At 47.2% G+C, this 13,022-nt stretch overlaps 1 protein-coding gene across 8 annotated transcripts in view; it reads left to right on the forward strand.

Moving 5' to 3' along the window:
* The window catches only part of DMBT1 (deleted in malignant brain tumors 1), a 93,064-nt gene that overhangs the window by 69,440 nt on the left and 10,602 nt on the right, over positions 1-13,022 (forward strand). For all 8 annotated transcript variants that reach the window (XM_072740297.1, XM_072740300.1, XM_072740301.1 and 5 more), the window contains 11 exons: positions 30-62; positions 2,025-2,348; positions 2,787-2,816; positions 4,769-5,092; positions 5,518-5,547; positions 6,149-6,181; positions 9,738-9,891; positions 10,151-10,353; positions 10,793-11,113; positions 11,777-11,797; positions 12,825-12,854. In XM_072740297.1, coding sequence (XP_072596398.1) covers positions 30-62; positions 2,025-2,348; positions 2,787-2,816; positions 4,769-5,092; positions 5,518-5,547; positions 6,149-6,181; positions 9,738-9,891; positions 10,151-10,353; positions 10,793-11,113; positions 11,777-11,797; positions 12,825-12,854 — 1,503 coding nt within the window. The remainder of the gene's footprint in view (positions 1-29; positions 63-2,024; positions 2,349-2,786; positions 2,817-4,768; positions 5,093-5,517; positions 5,548-6,148; positions 6,182-9,737; positions 9,892-10,150; positions 10,354-10,792; positions 11,114-11,776; positions 11,798-12,824; positions 12,855-13,022) is intronic.

The following is a 13,022-nucleotide window of genomic DNA, read 5'->3' on the forward strand; positions in this document are numbered from 1 at the left end:
GTCCTAAAATTACTTCATTTTCTTTCTAGATTGGTGGCGCCCTGTATCTACAACCAGTCGTGGTAGGTATCTTATGTTTCCACTTCAGGACCCGGGGTTATCATTCCCAGACAGGCTGTCCATGCAGGAGAGGCCTGTAAATGCACAGGCCGCTTGAACTTGTGCATGTAACCTACTCAGATCTGCCCCTGCACCTGAGCATACACTGCACCCAAGATGCACGCACACACACAGCCTGCCTTTCCCTCAAGACGTGCAGCCTTTTTATCCTTCAGGCTTCGTGGACAGCTTTGTACAATAAGGAGAGCTACTTGCCCTGCTTGTGGATATCGAACAAGGCATTCTTCAAAGAATCGAATGTGGACTTTTATATCTCAGGGGAATCTCAAAAGCTCTAGAGAAAGGAGGCAGACAGTAAATGGATAATAACACAACTCATCTACTCTTTACAAGTATATTTTCCATCCTAGAATGGCTATTTCTTCACTCTTAAGAACTGAAATGGCCACTTGAGGCTGTCCTTGAATATTTTCTTCCCATGATTTTAATCAGCTGCTTTTGATCTCATTACACAGCTATGAACCCCAACGAGTTAACTAGACCATAGTTGCTCAGGCTGACCTCCTGCACTAGGGCTGAACTGCCTTGCAAAGAGTGAGAGCATTGCACCTCAGCTGGTGGACTTGGAGTTATATTCAGCTGTGTCCAGACTCATTCTTGCGGTTCCCACATGGAGACAGTGCAATGACTTGGTGGCCTCTTTGAGCCTGGCAGTGATATTCAACCTTCTAGAACCTCAGTCCCCAGCCACATCAAGGCAGACAATGGTGGTAGGACAAGGGTTAGGCTTCCCATAGCAGGACTGGCTCTGTCTACTCAGGGGCAGATGGAGGCCTGCTCTCGGGAGGTATAGCATGATGTTCTTTGACCTTTGATTCTGTTGCGACACCAATGCGCTTTGTATCTGACTTGTGTTTCTTCCTACTAGCTGTTCCAACCATATCAACCATCAAGTGACCACCATTGGTGGCCATTTAAGTCTTTGGCCACCCCACTTGGAATGTTTCTCTTCTTTCCATCCATCCCTTTTCTCTCCATTTGGGGTGAATCATTGCTCCTTGAGGACCTTGTGGGCACATTTTGTGTTTCCCAGTCACTGAGTCTTTAACTGGGAGGTCTTTAGTAGGTATGGGATTCAAATTTTCCCATTTTTTCCCATCATTCCATGATTATTCATCTAGTCTTTTCCAAGTGTCCCAAGAGACACTTGCCTGCAGGTTCAGAGAACTGGCCATGGGTGGCAAGAGCTTCATCTGAAATGCTGTCTGGGCTGACAAGCAGAGTGGGAGAATGGGCCATGGGGAGCACTGATGTCTTCTTAAGGAGACATCTCGCAGGCTGGATCCTCCTCAATGTTCAGGGCTTGCAACTTTGTATATCCAATGCAGCATGGAGAGAGGCCGAGCAATGAGAGGCTGCTATGAGATGCACGTGCTCTCCATACAGGGATATACAGCTGGCTCCATGTTGACCCTCAATACCCCTGACTCTTTCTTACAAGTCCCTTATGAGAATCCCTTCAGTCGTCTTGAGTCAAGATAGACAAGAAGCAAAGATTTCTAAAGTAGAAAAGAACATGTCAGGCTGAGAGATGTGAAGGGATCTGGCTTATGTATACGTTTTTGACCCAGAAAAGCTAGCAGAGCAGGAGACTTGCACAGCACACACAGTTACTAGGAGGCAGGGTGCAGATCAGCCACTGTCATGACGCCTCGGAAAAACTCTCTCAATCCCACTTTGTGGGCAACCAACAATGAATACTCCTAAGTCAATTGACGATCGGGGTACCATCAAGTGTCCCCTTGAGTTGGAATGATGATGAGAAGGTTTCAGAGGGTCCCGGTGCTGGGGAACATTAATCATACCCAGGCCACCTGGCCCCTGAAAGAATTATCCTGCACTAAGAATGCAGGAGTTCTTCCTTTGAGAACACAGAGAAAGACAGTTTTCCTGTCTCCTGGTAGGGAACAATTCGGCGTTGGCCTTGAGGCTGGTGAACGGAGGTGACCGGTGTCAGGGCCGTGTGGAGGTCCTGTACAGAGGCTCATGGGGCACCGTGTGCGACGACAGCTGGGACATCAGTGATGGCAACGTGGTCTGCAGGCAGTTGGGCTGTGGCTGGGCCACCTCGGCCCCAGGAAATGCCCGCTTTGGTCAGGGCTCGGGCCCAATTGTCCTGGACAATGTGGGCTGCTCCGGGCAGGAGTCCTATCTGTGGAACTGCCCCCACAATGGCTGGAACTCTCACAACTGCAAGCACTTTGAGGATGCAAGTGTCATCTGCTCAGGTGGGTCCTCACGATATTTGCCCTCTGGTTTTGGTTGTTAATTTGTCTAGACAAACTATTCCTTTCAATGTTCTATCATCTTCCTGATTTCACCAAAGGGCAGGGGTTTCCCTCATAGCTTGACAGGAACCTGCATCACCCGTCATCCTGGCGTACCTCAGGTTTAGGCATGGACCTCAGCACCTCCTTTAAGGAAACCTGTAGAGTAGCCAAGCGTGAGAGGGCATAAAGCTTTTGAGTTCAAATCCTTCAACACTGTTCTTTGTGAAATCCTGCCCCTGAGGTGTAGTTTACAGCTCTTCCCCCAGGACCACTCTGAGAAAATCTTTCCTGTGCCTGTGAGGACGGTCCTTCAGAATTTCTGTTTGTCCTGAACCTGGGAAGCTTCTTTCTGCACATTGTTCACGGAGACTGATGATGTGTCCTCTTTCTTTGCAGCATCTACAGGAATCCCTCCTACTACCTCAGGTGAGCAGCTGTGCCCAGCCCAGCATGATTCCTGTCTGGAATTCAACTCTAGTGTTTCCAGATATTGAAAGAGAGGATCAGGCTCTTCTCTTGTGGGACCCTGGTATTCACTATGGTTACCACCAGCTGAGTCTCCAGATCCTTGACTCCTATTTAGTTGAGACTCCAGGCCCATCTGGATCCCCTGCCCCTCTCTATTCCCAGATTTTGATTAGAGATTCTACAGTGGAAAGGCTCTTGCTCTCCTCTCGTCATTTCAGATGAAAGTAAATATTTAATTCAGAATTGGGAGCATTTGAGAAATAGGCACCAACAGAACTCCTAATAGTGCTTGTGTGTCCAGAATTCTTTCCTGTTGGGAGAGTCATCCCCAACGTGTTCTCTACCCCACGGTGGAAGTAGTCATTGCCAAGTATGTTGGGAAGTAATAGTGGCATACTCTCGCCGATCTGGGCCTTTCACAGTGTATAGTGGAATTGGTCAGACTCTGACATGTCCTCTAATGAGAGTTACCATTGACCTTTCTTTATCAAACTAACTAGCATGGAATGAAAAATTTTCCACTAACGTCCTAAAATTACTTCATTTTCTTTCTACATTGTTGGCGCCCTTCATCTACAACCACTCATGGTAGGTATCATGTTTTCCACATGTGGACACAGGGTTCTCATCCCCAGGCAGGCTCTCCTTTCAGTAGATGTCTGTAAATGCACAGCCTTGTTGAACCTGAGCTTGTAACCTACCCACCCTGCTCCACCATATTGCACCCAGGCTGCACATACACACATCTTGCCTCTACCTTCCAGAGAAGGCCTTTTATCCTCCATACCTGGTGATTAACTCTTATTTCAATTAGGAGTTCTTCTTCCCCTTCTTTTCAGGAATCGAACAAGGTATTCTTCAAAGGATCGATTTATAGACTTTTGTATCATGGGGTATCTCAAAAGCTCTGAGAGAAGGAAGGAAGACAATAAATGGATAATTTCTCAACTAATCAATTCTATACAAGTAAATTTTCCATCTTGGAATGGCTGTTGCTAAAAAGATTTCTATCTTCTTAAGAACTGATATGGCCACTTGTGGATGTCCTTGAATATTTTCTTCCCATCATTTTAATTGGCTGCCTTTGATCTCATTACACAGCTATGACCCCCAACAAGTTAGCCGGACCCCAGTTGCTGAGGCTGACCTCCTGCATCAGGGCCCAACTAACTTGTAAAGAGTGAGAGCATTGAACATGGGAGGTGGAAGTGGGGTTTCTGCAGACTAACTGCCCAGATTCACTCTTGCTCTTCCCGCATAGAATAAATGCAGTGGCTCTGTTGGCCTGTCCTCGGCCTGGTAGGGGCATTCCACCTGTTGGAATGTCAGCTGTCAGACCCAGCAGAAAGCAGTTGTGGGCACTGGGACCTAGGGTGGGGATCCCTAGGCAGGCCTTGGCTCTGTCTACCTGAAGGCACATGGAAGCATGAACTCAGTTGGGATAGTCTGAGTTTCTTCAGCCTTTGATCTGGTAGGGAGACCTGTGTGCTGTGTGTCCTATTCATGTTTCCTTTTCACAGTTGCTCAGCCCCAGTCCACATGCCCCCTAGCCGGGTGTGTGAGTGCTCGGCACCCTATTTGGAATGGCCTGTGGCTTCTGTCCCATCCACCCTTGTTCCCACCAGTGTGGGGGTCCATCCTCAATGTGTCCAGGGTGGAGTGAGTTTGTCTTCCTCCTGCCCTCCATGAATCATAAGGTGCTTCTCTGCATTGGAGCATCCTTAGGCCTGGGCTGATTAGGACATCTCTGGTCCGATCCCTGTGCTGACGACGAACCTCTGGGCACGTGCAAAGGTGACCGCCTGCCCAGGGCCCACTAGCCAGGAGGAAGTCCCTGAGTCTGCCACATGCCTTTAGCCTATGACCTTAAGACATCCACAGACCGGAGGTCTTGTTCTTTGTCCTGCTAGGGAATGAAACAGGCTTGGCTCTGAGGCTGGTGAACGGAGGGGACCGGTGTCAGGGCCGTGTGGAGGTCCTGTACAGAGGCTCGTGGGGCACCGTGTGTGACGACAGCTGGGACACCAATGATGCCAACGTGGTCTGCAGGCAGCTGGGCTGTGGCTGGGCCACATCAGCTCCAGGAAATGCCCGCTTTGGTCAGGGCTCGGGCCCAATTGTGCTGGACGACTTGCGCTGCTCTGGGAATGAGTCCTACCTGTGGAACTGCCCCCATAATGGCTGGAACTCGCACAACTGCAGGCACTCAGAGGATGCAAGTGTCATTTGCTCAGGTGGGTCCTCATGATATTGGCCCTCTGGGTTTTTTTGTTATTTTTTCTAGAAAAACTCTTTTTCTTTCACTGTTTTCTCGTATTTCTGAGTGTTACTGAAGGGCAGGGGTTTCCCTCATAGCTTGAGAGGACCCTGCATCACCCATCATCCTGGTGTACCTCAGTTTTATGGGTGAACTACAGCACCTTCTTTAAAGTGCCTGTGGAGTATCAGTGTGTGAATGGGCATAAAGATTTTGAGAACAAATTCCACAGCATTGTTCCTTGGGGGTATTTACCAGCTCTGCTCCTCACAACCACTCCCAGAAAGTCTTTCTTAGTTCTAGCGGGGACAGTCCCTCAGCTTTTTTGTTTGTCTGGAGCCTGAGAAGCTTCTTCCTGCACATCATTTACAGAAACTGATGATGTATCTTCTTCCTTTGCAGCATCTACAGGAAGCCCGCCTACTACGACAGGTGAGTAGCTGTAGCCCAGCTAGCATGAATCATGTCTGGAATCCGACTCTCACGTTTCTAGAATTGGAAGATAGGACGAGGCCCATCTCTTGGAGGACTCTGGTATTCACTACGGTGACCAGCAGCTGAGTCCCCAGGACCTTGGCTCCTACTTAGTTGAGATTACGGGCCCATCTGGGTCTCATGCACCTGCCTGCTGCCAGGATTTGCTCAAAGATTCTGCGATGGAAGGGCTTTTGGTCCCCTCTGGTCATTTCAGAAGAAAGAACTGTTCAGTCAAAATTGGGATCATTTGAGAAACATGCCCATATAAACTCCTAGTAGTGCTTGTGTGTTCCAGAATCCCTTCATGTTGAGAGAGCCATCTCCAAGTGTTCTCTACCCCATGGTGAAAACAGTCAGTGCCAAGTATGTTGGGAAGTACTAGCACCATACTCTAGCCCATCTGGGCCATCCACAGTGTAGGATGTAATTGTCCACACCTGACAAGTCCTGACAAGTCCTCCAATGAGGGTTACCACTGACCTTTCCTTACCAAACTAATGAACATGGAATGAAAACTTTTCCACTAAATCCTAAAATTATTTCATTTTCTTTCTAGGTTGGTGGCGTCCTTCATCTACAACCACTCATGGTAGGTATCACATTTTTCTACCCGAGGAAATGGAGTTCTTGTCCCCAGGCAGGCTGTCCATGCAGTAGATGCCTATAAATGCAAAGCCCAGTTGAACAAGGGCATGTAACCTACCCAGATCTGCCCCCCCATACATTGCACCCAAGCTGCATGCACACACACAACCTGCCTCTACCTTCTAGACATGCAACCTTTTTATCCCCTTCCACCTGGATAAGTTTTGTTTCAATAAGGAGTTCTACTTCCCCTTCTTCAAGGAAATAGAATAAGGTATTCTTCAAAGAATCGTTTAAAGGCTTTTGTTTCTTGGGGTATCTCAAAAGCTCTGAGAGAAGGAAGGGAGACAATAAATGGATCATTTCACAACTAATCAATCTTTTACAAGTAAATTTTCCATCCCAGAGTGGCTATTGCTCAACCGCTTTCCATCACTCTTAAGAAATATGGCCAGTTGTGTATGTCATTGAATATTTTCTTCCCATCATTTTAATTGCCTGCCTTTGGTCTCATTACATAGCTATGACCCCCCACTAGTTAGCTAGTCCCCAATTGCTGGACATTTACATGTTTATATTTCTTCATTATTATGAATGATCCTCCGATGCAGAATATCATTATAAGTCTTTGCATATCTTCCCAATTTTTCCTGTAGGAAAGTAATAAATTTACTGGACTAAAGTTAACATAGTGCCTGGTATATAGAACGTACTTACCAAATACTAACTCTTCTTATGTTAAATATTTTAAGGTCTTTGCTGTATTCTTTGCTGTATATATGGTCCAATGGCCTTCAAGCATGTTGTAAATTTTCAGAATGTTTGAAAAGAGAAACTGATCTCCCCCCTCAAATGGCTCACAGTAGTTAATATTTTTGACTGGATTTATGATGTAATTACAGGTGTAACAGGTCCTTCAGTGGGGAGGCTCAGTGTGTAAAGAGGGCATATTATCAGGGATTTTACTTGATCAAGGGATGAGGGCATTCTGTACAAGATGCTGGTTATGCTGAGGCACACAGAAGAAGCAGACTCATTTGCTGACATGCCTTCCAGCCAGAAGGAACACTTTGAAGGCCTGGGTGGGAAGGAGCTTGGCTATTGCCAGACCATTCAGAGCTTTGTGCACAGGTTGGAACTCCGACCTTATCCTAAGGACATTTGGATGTGTTGACAAGTTTTATGCTAAGGACTTACAACATCAGATGTCTATTTACAAAAGATCATCCATGACTTTTATGCCAAACTGTATACTTCCTGAGGGCAGAGACCATATCTGCCTTTTACCCTTTTGTATACCTATTACCTAGCTTTGTATCTGGCATAAGATGTTTCTAGAAAGAGTAAGTGAACACATGGATGAATGGGTGAACATTTAATCACAATTGGCATTTTGATACATGCACCAGCATGCACATATGCACAAATGACAGCACGCTTTATACCCTCCCTTATAACATCCTTTTTCACTTGAGTATAGGATACTTTTTTTAGTGTCCCTAACATTAACCTTTTTATGGCATTGAAATTATTTTTATACCATAAAGTTTAATGATCACACAGTTCTCCATTCTATGGCTATATCCTGATTTAATTAAACAATTACTAATCACAGAACAAAAGAATTAATTCTTTCTAAACTGTTTTATATACTTAGGTAATCACATGCAGTAACATTTTAATTTTATTTTATAATTGTCCCTATTACATTTTCAGAAATCTATAATGCATATCCTCTGCTCTGAAACTTCAGCCTCATCTTTCATTACTTCCCAATGTAGAAATAGAATTTACGGGTAGGCATATTTTGAAGGCCAATTTATCCTTATGAAACACTGTTTTTCCAAGGAAGGAGAGGAAATATTTGTAAATAATACATCTGATAAGAGACTTGTATCTAGAATACATAAGGAACTTTTACAAGTCAACAATAAAAAGCCCAATAGCCCAATGAAGGAATGAGCACAGGATCTGCACAAGTATTTCTCCACGGAAGATATACAAATGGTCAATGGCACATGTGAATATGTCTAACATCACTAGCCATCAGGGACATGCAAGTCAAATCCACAAAGAGATACTACTTCACACCCAGTAGGTTTGTTAAAATAAAAATGTCAGGTAATAACAAGTGTTGGTGAGGAGGTGAAGAATTCAGAACCCTCACACTCTGCTGATGGGAATATAAAATGTACGTTCACTTTGAGAAACAGTCTGGTGGCTCCTCAAAAAAGTTAAACAGAGAATTACCATATGACCAGGTGATTATACTCATAGGCATATACTTAGGGGATAGGGAAGCACGTGTCCACACAGAAACTCACATATGACTGCTCAGAGATGGGCAGCTTTGTTCCCAATGGCCCCAAAGTGGAAACAACTGATCCATCACAGTGCATGGATATACAAAATATGGTCCATGCATCCAGCAGAATATTACTTAGCAATAGAGGGAGGTGAAGTCCTGCTGCTTGTTCATATATGTTACAACAGTGATGAACTTTGAAAACAAGATGCTAAGTGAAAGAAGCCAGTCACAAAAGACCACATATTGTAGGATTGTACACATAAGAAATGTTCAGAATAGGCAAATTTGTAAAGACAAAGTACATTAGTGGTTGCCTTGGCCTGGCGGGGGGCAAAGAAGAATGACTACTGTTGGGTCAGTGTTTCTCTCTGGAGTGACAAAAATACTCTCAAAATGACTGCAGTGATGGCTTTAGCACTCCAAATATACTAAAAACCATCAAATTGTACAGTGTGCAATAACACACAAACAGACCTATGAATAAGAACCAAACTCAATTTATATCACCACCGAGTATCTAAATATTTTTAAATGGTCTATTAAACTGACCAACGAAAGTTTGAATGCTTAATATTATTTCTCATTATGTGATAAATAATAAGAGCTAATACTGTTGGGTGCGTACTCTGTGCCAGGCACTGCTTTCGAGGTTCACGTGTCTTGTCTCATTTAATACACGCGGGAATCTGATGAGGCAGATACTAGTTATTAGCCCTCTCATTTTTTCAGATGAAGAAACTGAGGCAGAGAGTTTCAGTAACTTGCTCAAGATCATGGAGCTGGTAAAGGCAGAGCCAAGATACAAGCCCAGGCTTTCTGTGGCAGAAACCATGCTCTCGACCCCACTTTCCACTGCTTCTTGTCAGCTGGCGGGAGACCCTACAGAATAAGTTACTTTGCAGAGAGATCTCCATGGGTCACCCCTCCTGCTAAGCTCAGCCACGATATCCCTGTCCTCCACTGGACAATGACAATAATCACTTTTTTGTTTCTTGGGATTTTTACCACAAGGGGACCCATGTTCCCTCTGAAGCTTGGGTCACCTCTTGGCAGAGAGCTGCTTTTCTAGGTAGATCCTCAGATTAAGGTCCCCCATGTGGGCAGCCGAGGACCAGGCCTGAGAGAGGAAAAACTGAGTCGTGTTGTAAGATGGGAGGATGAAGCCTGAGGGCTCTTACCCAGAAAACAATTGCTTGTTATAACACACCTGACACCTGCCATGTTGGGGTGTCGCTCTCTGTCTCCTCTATAGGTCAGTCTACAGCTTGTGGTGGCTTCTTGTTCAATGCCAGTGGGACCTTTTCGAGCCCATCCTACCCTGGATACTACCCCAACAACGCTGAGTGTGTCTGGGAAATAGAAGTGAACCCCGGCTACCGCATAAATCTGGGCTTCAACCGTCTGCAGTAAGTAAAACTCAGATCATCCGGTGAAGGATGGTCCTCCAGGGATGCTTTTTCACTCTCAGGTGACATTCCGTTGCTCTGATCCTACCATGAAGCATCAGGGCAACATAGGGAAGCCCTGTGATCTGATTGAGGAAGAGCACAAAGAAAATCTCAGACTCAATGACATCACTCATCAAAGCCCAAACTATCTGTAAAATACAGGAGCAATAGAAATTTCAATGTCAATATGAGTCCACTTTTTTTTTTTTCCTTACAGGCTGGAGATGCATAGTAACTGCGCTTTTGATTATGTTGAAATCTCTGATAGATCACTGAATAACAGTAACTTTCTGGGGAAAATTTGTAATGACACCAGGCAAACATTCACCTCTTCCTACAACCGAATGACTGTTCGATTTCGAAGTGACGCCAGTGTCCAAAACATCGGCTTTTCTGCTTGGTATAACTCCTTTCCTAGAGGTGCGTTTGAACTAAATCCAACAGAAGTGACCTTCGAGGCTCGGTGTGTTTAGGTGAACCGTGCTCTTGGGTGTGTCATGGTTCTTATGTGAATTCAAAGAATGGCTCCAGCCACGTGCTGCCCTTCCTCCTTATCTCACAGCCGACTCTGGTAAACCAAGGCTGAGAGCCGTGGGGAGTAGTGGACACACGCTGGCCTTGGATTTGTCACTTCCCAGGTGACCTGGTGACTGATCTTGCTGAGCTAGCATGTCCCCATCTGAAGGGTGAGGGGGCCTGAGCTCTGTGGTGTCTTTAGCCCGTTCCAGCTGATCTTGGAGATGATCGTCCCCTGGTCAATCCCCTGGTGACTTTGGGGGTGAGAAAGGCCCACGGGGTATTCGGCCTTTGAGATCTGTTGTAGGAATGGTCATCAGTTCTTATTCCTTGTGTCTTTCAGATGCCAGCTTGAGATTAGTCAATTCAAACGTCTCCTATAATGCATGTGCTGGGCGTGTGGAAATTTACCACGCTGGCAGGTGGGGGACGGTCTGTGATGATTTCTGGGACATTCAGGATGCCCATGTGGTCTGCAGACAGCTGAGGTGTGGACATGCAGTGTCAGCCCCGGGAAATGCCTATTTTGGGCAGGGCTCTGGCCCCATCACCCTGGATGGCGTAGCGTGCTCAGGGACCGAATCTACCCTCTGGCAGTGCTGGAACAAAGGCTGGTTCTCCCATAATTGTGCACACAGTGAAGATGCTGCAGTCATTTGCTCAGGTACCACAAGGTGTCATTTGTGGAAGGCCCCTTTTTCCTCTGACCTACTACAGAGGGGACGCTAAGGGCTGGTGGCTGATGGTGTTCGTGGCTGAGTTCTGGGGGTGGAGGTGGACAGGAGCTTTATAGCTGTGCGCTTGGCCTTCCCCCTCTGGGAGACCATGCAGGGACCACTTTGTCTCAGGCCCTGGGGCCGTTTTGCTGGCCACACAGCTGGCATATGTGTATGTTCTCACCCTTACATTTGCTCTGAGACCTTTAGCTATGAGGTCGTGTCTGTAAGCCACAGTTTCCTCCTTTTCAAAGAGGATATGGTCATGATGCACCTGCTGCCAATGGCGATTAGAAACCTAAGTGGCTCATGTGTGTAAAGCCTTAGAACAATTCAAGACAAGTGAGAAATGAGGACTAAGTGATGGTGTGACCTTGGCTGTGGCACTAATGGCATCACCCTCAAGCGATGATGAGGCGGGGGGAGAAACTGGGGAGACCTGCCCAAGGCCTCCCCCTGGTAACACAGATCTCCATAGCAGTCACTCCACGAGTCATGGGTGCACTCACTAAAAAGGTCAGACTGAGTCACACAGGTGTGTCCCTGCCACAATCTGGTCCCTCCTCCAGCTACACTTCAGTGACTGACCCTTTTCTCCTATCTCTTTTCAGGAATTGTCCCAACAACGCCTGGTAAGAAACCGTGATTTCCACCCAGCCGCCTGGCTGGCCCTCTCTGCTGCTGGTGCCAGGCATGCCACCCACTCTCCCAGGAATCGCCCGTTATGCCTTCCCTGGCACTGGTGTCCCCTGCAGCTGGTGTCCCCACCCGAGGAGGGCTGGCCCTCTCCCTGGGCTCCTCTTTGACCATCAGGCACCTGGCCAGCCTAAGAGTCAGATCTCCAGTCGGTCCCTAAGAAGGGCCAGCCTCCCGTGTAGGTCTTGCCTGTCCCCTTGGACACCAGACCCTGGTCAGTGGGTGCTGCTTCCTCACTGAACTCCGTGTAACCAGCCAAAGCTCCTGATTGCTCACCTGGAGCTGCTGTTCAACCTGATCTAAGCATTTTCAGCCCACTCCTGGCTCCTCAGATCTTTCCCCTCGATCCCCACCTCAGCCTTGCCCCCCGCCTCCCATCTCCATTCTTCACACAGCAGCAGGGGGTGTCCTTAGGAAATCCCAATGTCAGTCCCAGCCTCCATGCCCTTGGACCCTTCATGTGACTCCTCAGGGCTGTCGGGGTGCAGATCCCCATAGCTGAGGACAGTCTCTAGGGCTCTCCATGATCCACTTCCTGCATCTGTTTGGTTTCCTCTCCCCTCCCTGCTCCATCCACACTGATGTTCCCTAAGTGTGCTATGACTCTCAGGCCTGGTCCCTTTGCATGGGCTATTTCCTCTGCAAGGACCCCGCCCCCTCTACTTTTTTTGCTTGACTCCTGCTCTCCCTGCCCTGCAATTACCTGTTCCCTTTTCTCCGCTCAGTCTGGGTCAGGAGCCAACACTCTGGGCTCCCACCATATCCTGGGCTTACCCTGATCACAGCCCCATCCTGTTAGGCTGGGGTTTGCTCTTTCCCATCCACCGCTCCAGGCTGTGAGCTCTCTGAGGGCAAGGGTTGTGAACCCAGGGTTGGCACATTTCTGCACACAGCAGGTGAGCACTGAACAACTGTGCCGACCATCCCAGGAAACTGATTGTTATCTTTTCTCTCTGTCAACAGCTCTTGTTCAAGATGTCACAAGCCCAAACAGTAAGTTCTGGGCTCCCTACAAACCCCGCTTCCCTTCATCTCAATGACAGTGCCACTGGGTGGGGCACCAGGGGTGAGGGTTGGGGGACAGTGACAAAAACGAGGAGACATCTTCCCTAAGTAGAGGCTCCCTGGACAGTCCGGGTCTATGCCATTTTCTGCTGAGTT

The sequence above is a fragment of the Vulpes vulpes genome, chromosome 15 (assembly GCF_048418805.1).
Source record: "Vulpes vulpes isolate BD-2025 chromosome 15, VulVul3, whole genome shotgun sequence".
In the NCBI taxonomy this organism is placed as follows: domain Eukaryota; kingdom Metazoa; phylum Chordata; class Mammalia; order Carnivora; family Canidae; genus Vulpes; species Vulpes vulpes.